The sequence below is a fragment of the Panicum virgatum genome, chromosome 9K (genome assembly GCF_016808335.1).
Source record: "Panicum virgatum strain AP13 chromosome 9K, P.virgatum_v5, whole genome shotgun sequence".
Taxonomy (NCBI): Eukaryota; Viridiplantae; Streptophyta; class Magnoliopsida; order Poales; family Poaceae; genus Panicum; species Panicum virgatum.
Window position 1 is genome coordinate 23,360,799 of NC_053144.1, and position 14,601 is coordinate 23,375,399.

General features: G+C 52.4%; 2 protein-coding genes across 2 annotated transcripts; one reads left to right on the forward strand and one right to left on the reverse strand.

Annotated features, from left to right (window-relative positions):
• Window positions 1-296: 296 nt before the first annotated feature.
• On the reverse strand, window positions 297-1,125 carry LOC120650852. Its single transcript, XM_039928141.1, has one exon. It carries the CDS (start codon window positions 1,045-1,047, stop codon window positions 661-663), a length of 387 nt encoding a protein of 128 aa, XP_039784075.1. The 5' UTR covers window positions 1,048-1,125; the 3' UTR covers window positions 297-660.
• Window positions 1,126-3,624: 2,499 nt separating this feature from the next.
• On the forward strand, window positions 3,625-14,036 carry LOC120650853. Its single transcript, XM_039928142.1, has 7 exons — window positions 3,625-3,999; window positions 5,027-5,176; window positions 5,293-5,505; window positions 6,199-6,320; window positions 6,488-6,651; window positions 13,225-13,379; window positions 13,756-14,036. Exons 1-7 carry the CDS (start codon window positions 3,712-3,714, stop codon window positions 13,852-13,854), a joined length of 1,191 nt encoding a protein of 396 aa, XP_039784076.1. The 5' UTR covers window positions 3,625-3,711; the 3' UTR covers window positions 13,855-14,036.
• The last annotated feature ends 565 nt before the right edge of the window (window positions 14,037-14,601 follow it).

Here is a 14,601-nt window from a genome sequence, read left to right on the forward strand (position 1 = left end):
AGCTTGTTTTTTTAGCCACAGTTCAAGTCTGGACAGCCCTCTGGAATCTTGTGCTATTTCCAATTGATGCAACACTTCCCTAGCAAGTGCAAGTTGAGTATTGACATGTTGTTTTCACAGACTCAGCAGTCCATTGTAAGGTTACACATTATCATATTTTGCCAGAGAGCCGCACTCCTAGGCAAATTTTGCAGTATTAAGCCAAATACGAAATCAAAATCAAGGGTAACACCTAAGAACTTAAATGGCCATTCAAAATATGAATTCATCAAACTATGAAAATTAGACCAACCACATCAATCGAACGGCACTGCATTGTACATGAGAACATTTCCAGTTAGCCAGTCTAGTACTCTCAAGTTATGAAAACATGGAGATTGCAGGATTGGGACCTCAAGTTCTGCCAATTTCATTTCAAAATCTCTAAAGGATAGATTCTACATGAAACAAGTCAATTCTCTGTGCAGAGCTTGAAGCTGGCAACATTTTCTCCCTTTTACAAAGGTGCAAACACTACCAGTCACAGTCAGAGCAACAAGTAGCTACTACTCGATTACCAACAACCAACAAGGAGTAAAATCTAGTCTACCTTGCCTTCGCAATCCCACACGAACCCATCAACAAGTCCTTCGCACCTAAGCAGAGGTGACGCGGCATGCGTCAGTAGGGGTGGTCTTCTTTGGAGAACCCTTCCTCCGGCCAGTAGCTCAGCCACGCAAACATGGGCCCCTTCGCCATGGCCAGCTCCAGGATGTCGGCACCCGCCACCCCCACCTCGACGTCCCTCCCGACCACCCTCACCGCCTCGGCAAGCCTGTCTATCCTCCGCCCTCGCGCCCCAACCGAATCCGGAGGCTGCGCGTCGGCTTTCCTCCTCCCGCCGCCGCGCGCGCCCCGGGACCTCCCGCTGGAGGAAGGAGGCGGGGGGACGAGGAGCAGCGTGCGGGGGAGCGCGCGAGGGACTGATGCGGGGGCCGAGGAAGTGGATGGACCGCCTTCGCCGGCGGGCGCCGCCGGGGGTGAGGTCAGCGGCGGCGCGTCCGCCATGGCTTCGCGCGGAAGGGCGCCGCTGCTCGCATTTGCGCGGTTTCTCCTTTTTTTATTAAAAAAACCCGGGTGCGTGGATTCATAATTTGCCAACTCCATTCTAAATTATAGTTGTTTGAAATTTTTTATCTCAAATTTGACTACTCATCTTATTCTAAAATTTAAGTAAAATGTTAGTTGGGGCTGTTTTATCACTACAAGGTCTTAAAAATAATTTAAATCTGATTATATTTGTACAAATTTTTTAAATGAGATAAGTGGTTAAATTTTAAATAAAAAATAAATGCATTATAATTTAAAATGGAAGTGGTAATAATTAAATAATAACTGAATTTTTCTAGACAGAGATTTTACGGATCAGTTTCGACCTTCCAATTCCACGGCCCAAGGCTTTGCTTTTTTTTTTGAGCAAACATACCTGTATTTTACAGAGATAAGGAAGAGTACAAAGACTAGTACAGATACGAATACACCGTACAAAGATACGGAATACAGCTTCTCCACCCTAACAGCACAAAGGGCCCTAAGAAAAACAAAAATTAGACAGGTCCTTGGACCCCTTGCTCGCCGGATTCCTCTAGACACCCCGCCGGCTGCCGGCGAGGAAGACGAGGACCAGCCGCCGCCACACCACAGGCCAAAGAGAACTCCATCGCTCAGAAGCTTTGGAAAGAGCCGCAGAAGACCCCCGACCCGGAGATCGAGGGAGAGCCGTCGGCGAACGCATCTCGGCCGGGGACACACCCCGAGCTCCCATGACCTTGGATCCGTCCTCGCCGGTGACGACAGCCGCCATGGGAGAGTCGAGGAATATCCATCCACCGCGCAACCGTAAGACCCGCAGCCACCTCCGTATTCTTGCAGCAAAAGACCGTGGGCAGCGTGGCAGGGGCGGCCAGGGGCAAGCGCGTGTGGGGGGAAAAGGGAGAGGGAGGACCAGGGCGCCTACCTTGGCCCTTGGCTCGAGTGGGGAGGCAGCAGGGCGGTGGCGCGGCTAGGGCCGGCGGCGGGCGGCCGTGGCAGCCGTGGTGGTGGCGCAACGAGCTAGGGGAGGCGGCTAGCGGTGGTGGGGTGAGTGGTGGTGGTGGTGGGCGACGTCGAGTGCCCTTTTATAGGCGGGGGTAAGGCGGTGGTGGAGGGGCCTCGTGGTGGCCGTCCGGCGAGCTTGGCGGGGCGCCTTCAATGGCGATGAGGCCGGCTCGGTGGCGCTGAGACGACAGCGTGCAGGCGACGCGACAGGTGGGCGGTGGCGCATAGCGGGGGAGGCGAGCTCAGGGGAGTCGCGGCGCATCGTGGCCGGCGGCAATGGCGGGGCGCCGTGCGCGGCTTTGCTCGCGGGCGTGCGTGCGGCTCGGGCGTCGAGGCGGCTACAAGGGCACGACGCAGGGGTTGGTGGCGAGCTGCTGGCGTCGGTGCTGTGCAGAATCGACGGGCGGTGCGGGAACAGGGTGACGATACCCGTCGGGCAGGGGCGCGTGTGCGGCGTGGAGCTCAGGAACGGCCGGCGGCGAAGGCGGGCACAGGAAGGCGGTGGCGGTGCTGACCAGCGGGCGGCGCGGCCGCGTGGCGCGCGTGGGCGCGCGCGTGCATCGCGTGGGGGCGGCCGGGAGCGGGCGCGCGCACGTGCATGCGGGGAGCAGGGCGTGTGCAGGCAAAGCAGGAAGAAAGGAGAAGGAAGGAGAAGAGAAAAAGAAAAAAAGGAAAAAGAAAAGGGAAAAAGAAAAAGAAAGGGAGAGAGAGAAAAAGACAGAGAGATTCGTGGCGGGATTCACGGCGGTGACCGCGGCTGGACGAGCACGCGCGCCGGTCGGCGACGCGCAGTGCATTGCGCGGAACGAGAGAGGGAGACGGGATGACATTTGAAATCGGGTGTCGGGACGGCGAAAATTTCTGGGAAGGGATTAGGGGTTTAGGGATGATCGAGCTCAACGATGAAAAAGTTTTGAAAATTATTTTTAGCGCGTGTTTTATTTTGGTAGATTTTTCGGGATGTCACACGACGAGCCGCCGCGAACGAGCTCCTGTACCATGGCTCCACAGACGAAGCCCTTCCTCCATGGACTCACCGTCGGAGCCAGAGCGGAGCGTCGACGGGGTGAGGAAGAATCCAGAAGGACTTATTCCGCGGCGACGCTGGCGCCGCCGCCTCGCCGTCGCCACCAGGAAACTAAACCTAGATTCACTAGGATCTAAACTACTAACTGCACCCCCAGCCGGCAGGAAGCCAATGGTCTCCGCCACCTCGCGACGCCACAGGGGCTGTCGGAGGTGGAAGAGACCGCCGGCGAGGACCGTTGCTGTCCCTTTCGCCTCTCTCAACAATAGCAGGTAGAAGAAGAGGAGAGGGTTCCAATGCCTTGCTTGACGACGCCTGTGAAAGCCCATTTCTAACTCAACACCCAGTGTACCCTATCTCTCCAAACGCATCGGTTTGTCATAAAACCAAAAAAAAAAAAAACCCTCGGAGGAGTCGAGCAGGCCCACTTCTAGACGGATCTCCGCCGGAGGTGGACAAACCCGCTCGCAACTCCAACTCCTTTCCACGTCAGCCCCGCCGTCGTCCGCTTCCTTCCATTCCATCCCCGTCCTCTTCCGCTGGCTTCCTTCGCGGGCACGACTTGTCCACCCCGCCCCGCTCCGCTCTTCATCACCCGCACCGCACGCATGTACTCTGCTGCTCTGCTCGCTTGTCGTGCTGATCCGCTCCACTCCGCTTTCCCCCCCGCTGCTCGCCTTATCTCGTCGGCTCCCCGAACCCCCATGTCCGCCGGGAGCGCGATCCTCGCCGCCGCTCGCTGCCCGGGGGCCGCGCTTCTCCGCCTGCGCCGTGGTGTCCCCGCGGCCGCTCCCCTCCGCATCCCCGCTCTTGGTGCCGGACCCGGGTACCGTCGCATTGCCATGGCCGCCGCGGCGGATAGCGGGGCTCCCGCCCCCGCCGACCCGCTTCCCAAGGTACGAACTCGCCGCCGCGAACGGGCGTGCTTTGCTTTCCACCTGCTGTCGCAAAGGGGATGTCAGTCTCTAGTCCTTTTTTTTTCCCGTTACATGTTTAAAAGATCTTATGCATGTCTCTGTAGTATGGGTAATTTAGTTCGTCACGCACATCCTTTCTTTTTTTTCTTTTTGAAAAAAAAACATTCGTTACGTACTTTCGGGGATGGAATTTGGTAGCATAGCAGGGCTGATGGATCTGCTTGCTATCTGCTCCTGATGCAGCTAGCTTGTTATTGTCAGAGGGACAGTGATAAGTCTCAAATGCGTAGGTGTACAATTTGGTTGTACCACAAGTCAGCACATATGGAAACACATTGAGGGGGGGCATGCGAGCATACAGATGTTCTGTTTGATTATTTGATCGATTAGCGCCATTAAGAAAAAAATTAATTGATTGATTTCACATATTTACGAAAAAAATCCATGATCCACCAAGTTATCAAAGAAACACCTTCTGGACTTAATAATCGCAGTTAGCAAAGTACGCTTCAGACGATTCTTTTACTTTTGGTACCTTCATATGAGCATTGGGCAGTGTCCTGGTTCCTGAGTCTGACTCTGATGGGGATATGAAAATTAAGTAGACTTTACCCATGGTGAGGCATGAGGCTCTGCAAATTTCTGTTGGTTGCACATGAAAACTACTAGCGGAAGATCTAAATACTGTAGTGATGGAAGACGCATCTTATAAGTTCTCTCCTGTAGAAAAAGCAGGGCATCCTACTGTGCCAGTGCCTGCTAAAATATTTATATAACCAATATTGGCATGGTTTGTTCCTTCCAATGTGGCAATGCTGTTCAAGACGGATATTAGACATGGCATATAAGATACTTGTGTGGCTGTAGTTGTCTGAATGATAAATATTCTTATTCACATTTGTTCACCTTGATGTACACCTTTTGTTTTTGTGCTGTGTTATTTATATATTTTTCCAAATTTCTGAGTGAAAATGGAGTGATGCTCTTAATTTTTTTTATATTTCAGGGTGCTGATTCCTTTTTCCGAACAGTTATATCAAATATGGAAAAGGTTTATTTGAACAGGAATCCAACAGCCAAAACAATTTTGGAGCTTATCCGTTCTTATGATGGTGACCACATTTGTTATGATCACCTTGCTTTCCGGACATTTGGGGTGAGTACAAGCATTAATAAAGTTACATAGTTTCCCTTTATGATTTGTGCTACATAGTGTCGAATCATGCAGTATATGGTAAATATAAGTAACGTGTTTATCTGCTACAATTGCAGGTTAATGGTTATGGAATAAATTCACTTGCTGATTTTTTTATTGATTTTGGTTATCTACCTCGTGAAGAACTAAGATTTCCCGCCAAAAAGCTTAGGGCAATATGGTTTTCGCCTCCAACCAATGATGGCTACACTGGAACTGGTGTATATGGACCTTTGCCAAGGATATTCATTTCGGAACTTCTTGTGGATCAGTTGAGTGCCCAAAGCCAGGTAAATTCCTGACTTTCTGCTTCACTTATTTCACCTATTTATTTTGTAAGAGGTATCACAATGAAGAACTGCACATTTCATTGATCACACTTAGCTGAAGGAAGGATTTTAAAATGCATCGCGAAGACATTGCATGTCTAAGGAGAAAAATAGGGGTATCAAATAAGTCAAATAAGAGTGATCTACATGACCATAGCTCCCATATCAGTTACAATTTCCTTTAATTAAAACAACTCTAAGTGTGATCAATGAAATGTGCAAAGTGCTTTCTGTGTTGCATGCCTTTTTGTTTTTAAAGGATCCAAAGTGCTTTCTATGTTGCATGTCTTTTTGTTTTTTCTGTGTTTCAGGTAGATGGCAGTGCCGCAATCAGTTCCTAATCTCTGATTAGGCAGACTAGGAGGCTGCTCTGCCCAGGCAGCTATTGCACTAGACAGAAGGAAGGGTGGTGCTTAGTGCCTAATTGTATTAGGTGATAGATTTTCGAAACAGAGATAGTACATAGTTTTTATACTCTCTATTACGAGATCAGACTGTAACCAACTGGTTTTAAAATCAGTTATGCTCTCAGACAGGGGATAGGATAGGATGTTATTTTCTGATAATAAGTCTCGCTTTATTTTTAATAGTTCATTATTTTTGTTGATATCTTTTGTGTACCAAACAAATTCACCAGGTTTCTTTTCTGTACAGGAAATTATACATAAGTACATTAAAACTTCTGGCAAAGGAAACAAACATGCTGTTGTTGCAAGTATATCTGGGGAGCTGACATGGGAGAAGCCCATTTATTCAGATTTCCAGGTTTTGTCTAGGTACAAGATTAACTACTGTTTGCAGAGTTAAAACACATGTTTGAACATATTAGTTATTCAATGCAAATGCTGGAAGATCTGAAGTTACCCTTTGGTTCCACCTTTTTCAATTTTGTTTTTGTTCTGTTGACACCTGTGCTTTCTTCACTCTTGTTTTTGGACATCAGGGAAAGTGAATATGCAGCATGGACTCTTGTTAATGGCTATGCACTAAATCATGCCACAATTGCCACACATTGCCTAGAGTCAGATATCAGAAGTATTAATAGGTTCAACAAATTTGTGGAGGACAATGGTTTCAAGTTAAATTCAGAAGGAGGGATTCTGAAAGGTCTGCTGCTGATATCTGCTCCATCCAGATTATATTTAGTAGTTAGTGGCTTCTTATATATTACCTTTATTGTTTTATGCTCTATATCACACTGAACATTGAATATATATTTGCTCGGGTGCACTACAGATAACTGCATTTCTGGTACTTGAAGTTTAATAAGTAGTGCAGTTTGACCATGTTGAAGACAAATATTTTTTTTTTTCGGGAAATAAGTAGACATGTATTGGGAGAAAGCTATTAGCTCTCTTGTCATCTTGAAATAAAAATTCTTTTTGTTAAGTGTATATCTGGCCCATCCCATATTGGTCCATACATTGTATCCATGTACACATCAAGACTATGGATTGATCTTTGCAAAATTTCCATCAAGATATTTTAAGTATATACAGCTAACTTATATGTTACCAACTTACCATGTTACTTTGACCTGAATCATGGGAAGAACAATGTCTCCATTAGTCTTGATGTATAATGTATTAGCCTGTCGGATAGATTAGCCTGATATATATACTCCACACTGCCACATTCTTTCCAGTCATTTGACATTTATATAGAGCTATTTACTATGTTTATTATGCATAGCAGTTCAAACAAAAAAAGTTTAAGGCACTTGTAGGAGAGAATAATGAGATGTATTCCTCCAAACCCTAGAAGGGTGGGATATATAGTAGCTATACATGGGCTCACATATACACCAACACCCCCCCGCAGGCTGAACTACCGGCGCAGCGGTGTTCAAGACTGGACAACAAGAAAGCCAACACCCCCCCGCAGTCTGAACAACCGGCGCAGCGGTGTTCAAGACTGGACAACGAGAAAGTACACACAGGGCAAATACCCCCCCCCCCCCCCCCCCCCCCGCAGCCACAACTAGCCACCGGCTACGTTGAGGCTGGAGCGAAACTCCGCGAAAGTCGAAGAGGGAAGACCCTTGGTGAAGATGTCAGCAAACTGGGAGGTGGTCGGGACATGGAGAACCCGAACATCGCAGATTGCGACCCTGTCGCCCACGAAGTGCAAGTCGATCTCCACATGCTTCGTCCGCTGATGCTGGACGGGGTTGGTGGAGAGATAGACGGCGCCGACTTGTCGCAGTAGACGAGCGTGCTCTTGGCGAGCGGGCTGTAGAGCTCTGCCAAGAGCTGTCGAAGCCAGAACGCCTCCGCCACGCCGTTAGCGACAACCCGGTACTCCGCCTCGGCACTGGAGCGGGAGACAACGGGCTGCCGCTTGGACGACCAGGAGACAAGGTTGCTGCCCAGAAGACAGCATAGCCGGAAGTGGAGCGTCGAGTGTCCGGACAGCCAGTCCAATCAGCGTCGGTGTAGACGACCAGCTCAGTAGAGTGCGAGCGGTGAAGAACCAAGCCGAAGCCAACAATGCCACGGACGTAGCGGAGGAGACGCTTCAGCGCAGCAAGGTGTGACTCCCGGGGATCATGCATGTGAAGACAGACCTGCTGAACGGCATATGTGAGATCCGGCCTGGTGAAGGTGAGATACTGCAAGGCACCGGCAAGGCTTCGGTAGGCAGTACGATCAGCCATGAGATCACCCAGATCAGCAGACAGCTTCGCTTGAGTGTCGATAAGAGTGGAGCAGGGCTTGCAATCAGTCATCCCAGCCCGCTCCAGAATGTCGAGAGCATACTGCCGCTGGTGAAGGAGAAGGCCAGACGGGCGATGCTCAACAGCAACACCCAAGAAGTGGAGCTGACCAAGATCCTTTATATCAAACTCCTGCTGTAGGGAGGAGATGACACGCTGAAGCAACTGCTGACTGGAGGCTGGGAGCACAATGTCATCAACATATAGCAGCAGGTAGGCAGTCTCATCCCCACGGCGGTAGATGAACAGAAAAGTGTCAGACTTGGCCTCGGTGAACCCCAATGTCAGCAAAAACGTGACGAACCGAGAATACCAAGCCCGAAGAGCCTGCTTCAGACCATAGAGAGACTTGTTGAGCCGACAGACCATGTTTGGACGACTGGAGTCCACAAATTCCGCCGGCTGAGAGCAGTAGACTGTCTCTAACAGAGTGCCATGGAGAAACGCATTCTTTACATCCAGCTGGTGCATAGGCCAAGAGCGAGAGAGCGCAAGCGAGAGGACCGTGCGCACCGTAGCATGCTTCACCACTGGACTGAAGGTCTCATCATAGTTCACACCAGGCCGCTGGGTGAAACCCCGGAGAACCCAGCGAGCCTTGTAGCGCTCCAGTGTGCCATCAGCCTGACGCTTATGTGTCCTGATCCACTTGCCGGTGACCACATTGCAACCAGACGGACGCGACACGAGGTCCCACGTCTGGTTGGCAAGAAGAGTCACGTACTCTTCCATCGCGCAACGGCAGTGAGGGTCCGCCAAGGCGTTGCGGACAGAGGAGGGTACCGGAGAGACCCGCGGCTCTCCCTCGGTGGCAGAGAATCGCGGCCTGAGACGCCATCCGCCGAGTCACCATGGGATGGATATGCCGAGGATCCCGATGGACTGTCGGGTGGTACTCCGCCGGCTCGACACGAGAGCGAGTTGGCGGAGGTGGCGGCTCCGGCGGCGACGACTCCGGTGTAGGCGCCGTAGGAGCCTCCGGAGTCGGAGGTGGCGCCGGTGTCGGCGCCGAACGACGCCGGTACACCTGCAGCGGCTGAGCGTACCGCACAGGTGCAGGGGGAGGCACCGGGGCCGCGCGTGGCGCAGCAGGAGACCGGGTCTGCGCGCGGCACGACCGGAGGTCCGGGGGCCGCGTGTGGCGCAGCAGGGATCTCCGGAAGCGATGCCGGTGTGCCGAGAAAACCTGCAGGGAAAGAACAGACAGGTAAAGGTGGCTGAACCACCGGGTCAGTCGAAAACAGGGACTCCAACTCGGGGTCAGGAGAAGGTGTGGAGGAGGTGGAGTAGGGGAAATCCGACTCGTCAAACACAATGTGTTGGGAGATCAGGACCCGGCGAGAGGTGAGATCAAAGCATCGGTACCCCTTGTGGTCAGGCGAGTAACCAAGAAATACATAACGAGTCGAGCGGGCGCCAGCTTGTGAGAAGCAGTGGCGGAGATGTTAGGGTAACATGCGCACCCGAAGACTCGAAGGTGGTCGTAGCGAGGAGGGGTACCGAACTGAGCGTGGTGTGGAGTGGGAGCAGGAGAAGCAGTGGACGGAAAACGGTTAAGCATGTAGGTGGCGGTGTGGAGGCTCTCTGCCTAGAAGCGGGGAGGCAGAGAGGCCTGGATCAGAAGGGTGCGCATGATGTCGTTCGTCGTGCGAATTATCCACTCAGTCTTACCGTGTATACAGACAAGACATACGTAGCTGAACACCCCGAGAGAGGAAGAAGGAACGGGAGGTGAAGTTATCGAACTCTCGCCCGTTGTCACACTGGACGGCCTTAATGGTGAGGCCGAACTGAGTGGACACCCAGGCAAAGAAGTGGAGGAGGGTGGGAAGGTCTCAGACTTGGCGCGCAAAGGAAAAGTCCAAGAGTAATGAGAAAAATCATCAACCACCACCAGATAGTATTTATAACCAGAAATGCTGAGTACAGGATAGGTCCACAGGTCACAGTGAACAAGATCAAAAGCATGCGTCGCATGCGAAGAAGAAGAAAAGGGAAGTCTAACATGACGATCTAACTGGCACGCATGACAAATGTGCTCAGCAGGAGCCCTAGTACATGGAACATGGATACTACGACTGAGCTGAGCCAAAACGTCGCGGCCGGGGTGACCAAGCCGGCGGTGCCAGGTGGTGGAAGATGGCGTCACAACAAAAGCAGCAGACGAAGAAGTCGAAGGCGGAGCAGCGGAAGCAGGAAGCAGGAAGAGTGTAAAGGGGCCCCGTGCTGTCACATCGGAGGAGCGGACGCCAGGAAACCGAATCCTTCACAGTAAGACCAGAAGAGTCAAATTCGATGGAACAAGAATTATCAGCAGTAAACTGGCAAATGGAAAGAATATTATGAACCATCTGAGGAGCAATAAGGACATTGGGAAGACGAAAAGAACCAGGAGCAGAACCCACGGCGGTGACAGGAAGGTAAGACCCATCACCAACCATGATGGAAGAAGGACAAGAGGAGTGTGGGGGTCAGACAGAAGAGAGGATACCGGCATCTGGGGTGGTGTGGAAGGAGGCACCCGAGTCGGCGATCCACTCGGTGCTGACCGGCGGCGTCAGCCCCATGGTGCTGAAGGACTGTGCCAGTGCGGCCTGGTCCCACCCCCCAGGCCAGGTCGTCTGCTGGCTGGGCTGAGCGGGCGGGGTCCAGGACGGCGCGAGCAGGGGAGCAGCACTGGTGAACATGGCAGCCGACTGGAGCTGAGGGCGAGGCACCTCCCCCACCGACCTTGAAACGGCCACATCGAGATGCGCCCTGACCATGGGTTGCTGAAGGATGGCCAGGGCGTACCTCCAGGGGCAGGAGCGAGAGCTGGAGCCGGAGTCGGCGCGCCCCGACGGCCCCCACCGGTACCAGTACCCCCAGAAGTAGGGCCACCAGTACCACCACCACCCCCCGCCGGCAACGTCCACGCCCCCTCCCCCCAACCTCCGGTCTGCCCGGCGGGAGCAGCACCAAGGAGGGAGGTGGCAGGAGCGACGGAGGAAGCCGGTGGAGCAGTAACGAGCGCGGTGGGGGTGGACGAGGACGATCCGGGCGCGAGACCCCTGGTGATCTCCTCGAGGACGAGGTCGTCCCGGACCTGCAGGAAGGAGTGGAAGGGCCTCTGGCGGGTGATCCATGTCTTCAGGTGGTCATAGGTGCTGCTCAGGCTCCGCAGGACATTGAGCACCAAGACCCGATCGGACACCGGACACCCGAGGTCGTGAAGAGCATCAGCCATGCCCTTCGTCCTCCTGCAGAACTCACCAACGGAGAGGTCCCCCTGCTCGAAGGTGTGGAAGGTGACGTCAAGCTGGAGAGCGCGGAACTCGGCATTGCCCAGGAACTGCCCCTCGAGCGCCAGCCAGGCCTGTCGTGCGATGCCGCCGTGGGTCCTGACGATGTCCTGAAGATATAGAGAGATGGTCCCAAAGATCCAGGACATGGCGACGCTGTCGAGGCGGAGCCACACCATGTCCCGCGCCTCGATCGGCGTGTCGAGAAGGACGTGGTCATCGATGGCGTAGCGGCGGAGGGCGAGGAGGACCTGGTCCCGCCAGCGTCCGTAGGAGGAGGACGTGGGGTCGAGGAGGATGGTGACCAGGGCCCTGATGTTCTGGACGCCGGCGGCCTGGAGGTGGAGCTGGGCGACCATGGGGTCGGTCGGGTCGTGCCGGGGTCCTGATCCAGCGGGCGGGGCCTGGTGGGAGGAAGAGGCACCGTGCTCGGGGACGACGGGCAGCTGGCCGGAGGAGACACGGAAGTAGTGCTCCGCCTCGGCGACCCGGAGAGCGAGGGCGTCGGCCGTGGCGCGCTCGCGCTCCCAAGCGAGGGTAGCCACGCGGACCCGCTCATGAGCCGCCGAAGCCTCCAACTTGGCGGCGAGGAGGGCCGCGGCGAGAGCGGCGTCGGCCTGCTGCCCACGAAGGACGGCGGCGGCGCACGGCGCATCCGCGGGGGACATCCTGAGCCCAAACCACACGAGCGTGGGCGCGGCGGCCAGTGCGGGGAAGGCTTCAGGAAGGGCGGCGCCGGCGGCGGGCTGCTTGCCCGCAGCAACAGCGGCGCGGTGGGCGGCGGCGGCGGCGGCGGTGGCCTGGACGGCGGCGGCTGTGGCGGCGGCGGCTGCGGCGGCCGCAGCATCGGGCGTCGGGGGCTGGGGCAGCTGGGCCGGTGCGTGCGGCCCAGGCGGCGGGGCCGGGCCCTCCGCGTCCGTGGCTCCCGCGCCCGCGGCCCCTGCCCTAGCAGCACCACCGGCGGCGGCGGCGGCGGTGGGATCTGGCAGGGGCGCGAGGACTGCCGGGACGGCGGTGGCGGCCGGGATCCCGGCGGTGGCCGAGGCAGAGTACCCGGCGCCGGTGGATCTGGGCCAAACGGCCGGAGAAGGGAAGGAGAGATTGGCGGACGGAACAGGGGAGGAAGAGGGTAGGGGAGGGAAGGAGGAGAGGGGTGGAGGCGCCGGTGGCCAGCCATGGCGGCGGCGGCTGGAGAGGGAGGAGAGAGAGAGAGACTATGATACCATGTAGGAGAGAATAATGAGATGTATTCCTCAAAACCCTAGAAGAGTGGGATATATAGTAGCTATACATGGGCTTCTAGATGGGCCTCTATATATGGGCTCACATATACACCAACAACACTAACATGCTGATTGGTCTTTCTCCCACCAACTTTTTCGATGTAAATGCTTTTATGTGCTGTTAATATAACCCCAAGTTTGTTCGATTATGCAAATGGAAAATGAAGTTTGAAAAATCTCAGAGGGCAATTTTGGTATTTCTTCCATGAAAGTTTAACCTGTTGCAATCCTGTTTTGACTGGATCTGGTTGCTTGAACCTTAGATTATAGCATATCATGGAAGTTTGTTGCATTAAGTGTACATGTTTTTCATTATTGTTCCACATTTTGTAGAGAAGCTAATTTGCATGCTTACTCCTTTTTTTTTGACATTAACTCCTTTTTTTGTATATGATCATAGTGAGTCCTGATGGTCTCCTTCAGCAAAGCTCAACAGTAGCTGATTCATCATTGTTTACATTTGCTGATGGAATCATTGAATCTGTTCCTCGATCCTATATTGAATTTGCTGAACGCCTACTGCTACCGCAGTTCAAAGATTTGCAAGATGAAGAGGTTTGCACAATTTTCTCACTGATTCATACCTTTTGTACATGACTTAGAATTATTCTTGTCAAATATTTCTGTTTCCTGCTGATAAATTAACATGGGGGGATGTTTCACTTCAACCTCCATGGTTAGTGTATAAATGTTACTCTTCTGAAATATTAAATTATTGGTAACAACTATTATATGAGTATTTAATTCTCTGGATTAAATAATTCTCCTAAGTACCGGCAACGGCAATAATCACTTCTATCAACTCTTTATAGAACTTTTGGGTGTCCTGTATTACGGTATCAATTCGCAGAAGAATTATTACGCCTTACTCTTTACCTGTATCAAATGCCTTAACCTGCTAAACATAATGCTCCTTTTGTAATTTCTGTAGGTGAAAGAACACCACAGGCGCGACGGTTTTGAGGTAGGCAACGCAGACAAGATATTTGAGAGCACGTCGAAGGATCAGCTGACCCGGAGATCTGCATAAACAGTGAATTCTTGATGAACTGTTCTGCTAATGATCCAGTGTGCCTCTTGGAAGAAGTGTGTTGGAGGCATGCATTGTATAAATGATTGTATCCACCAGGTTAAAGAAAAACATGAGAATCAATAAAAATTAAATGTTTTCTAATCTACATCCCTCGTGGTGTAGGCTACATCCCTGTTAAATCTAAAGCTACTGTTGTCACCTGCTTTGGCCCTACACTGGCTCATCCACTCTAAACCCTTTTCTGGGTGCTGGGACTGCATGCCGCTTTTGATGTACATGTACTAGAATAAACATGGAACCCATAGTAGGGGCTTCCCCTACTCTCCCCTCAAAAAAACATTGCAGGATGACCAGTTCCACTTTCCAAGGAGACTCTAAGGACATCCTATCATTTATGGCTATTTTGTTTTGGGCCTCCTTAGGACTATGGCAACAGGCAAGTCAAAGGAGGTGCTGCCTGCTGGGGTGATGGAACTGAACACAAATCTTTCAATAAAGTCTTTTCTAGGTAGTAGCATACTACTACAATATAGCTTGGCGCTGGTCCTTTTCAGGGTACAACTGGGGTTGATGATTGTTCCAATTGTCAGAAAGAATACCTGGGGTGTGTTTAGATCCGCTAAAATCCGGTAGAAAAGGTCACATTGGACACTGTAGCAACTGTAGCATTTTTCGTTTATTTGTGGTAAATATTGTCCTATTATAGGCTAACTAGGCTCAAAAGATTCGTCTCGCAATGTATAT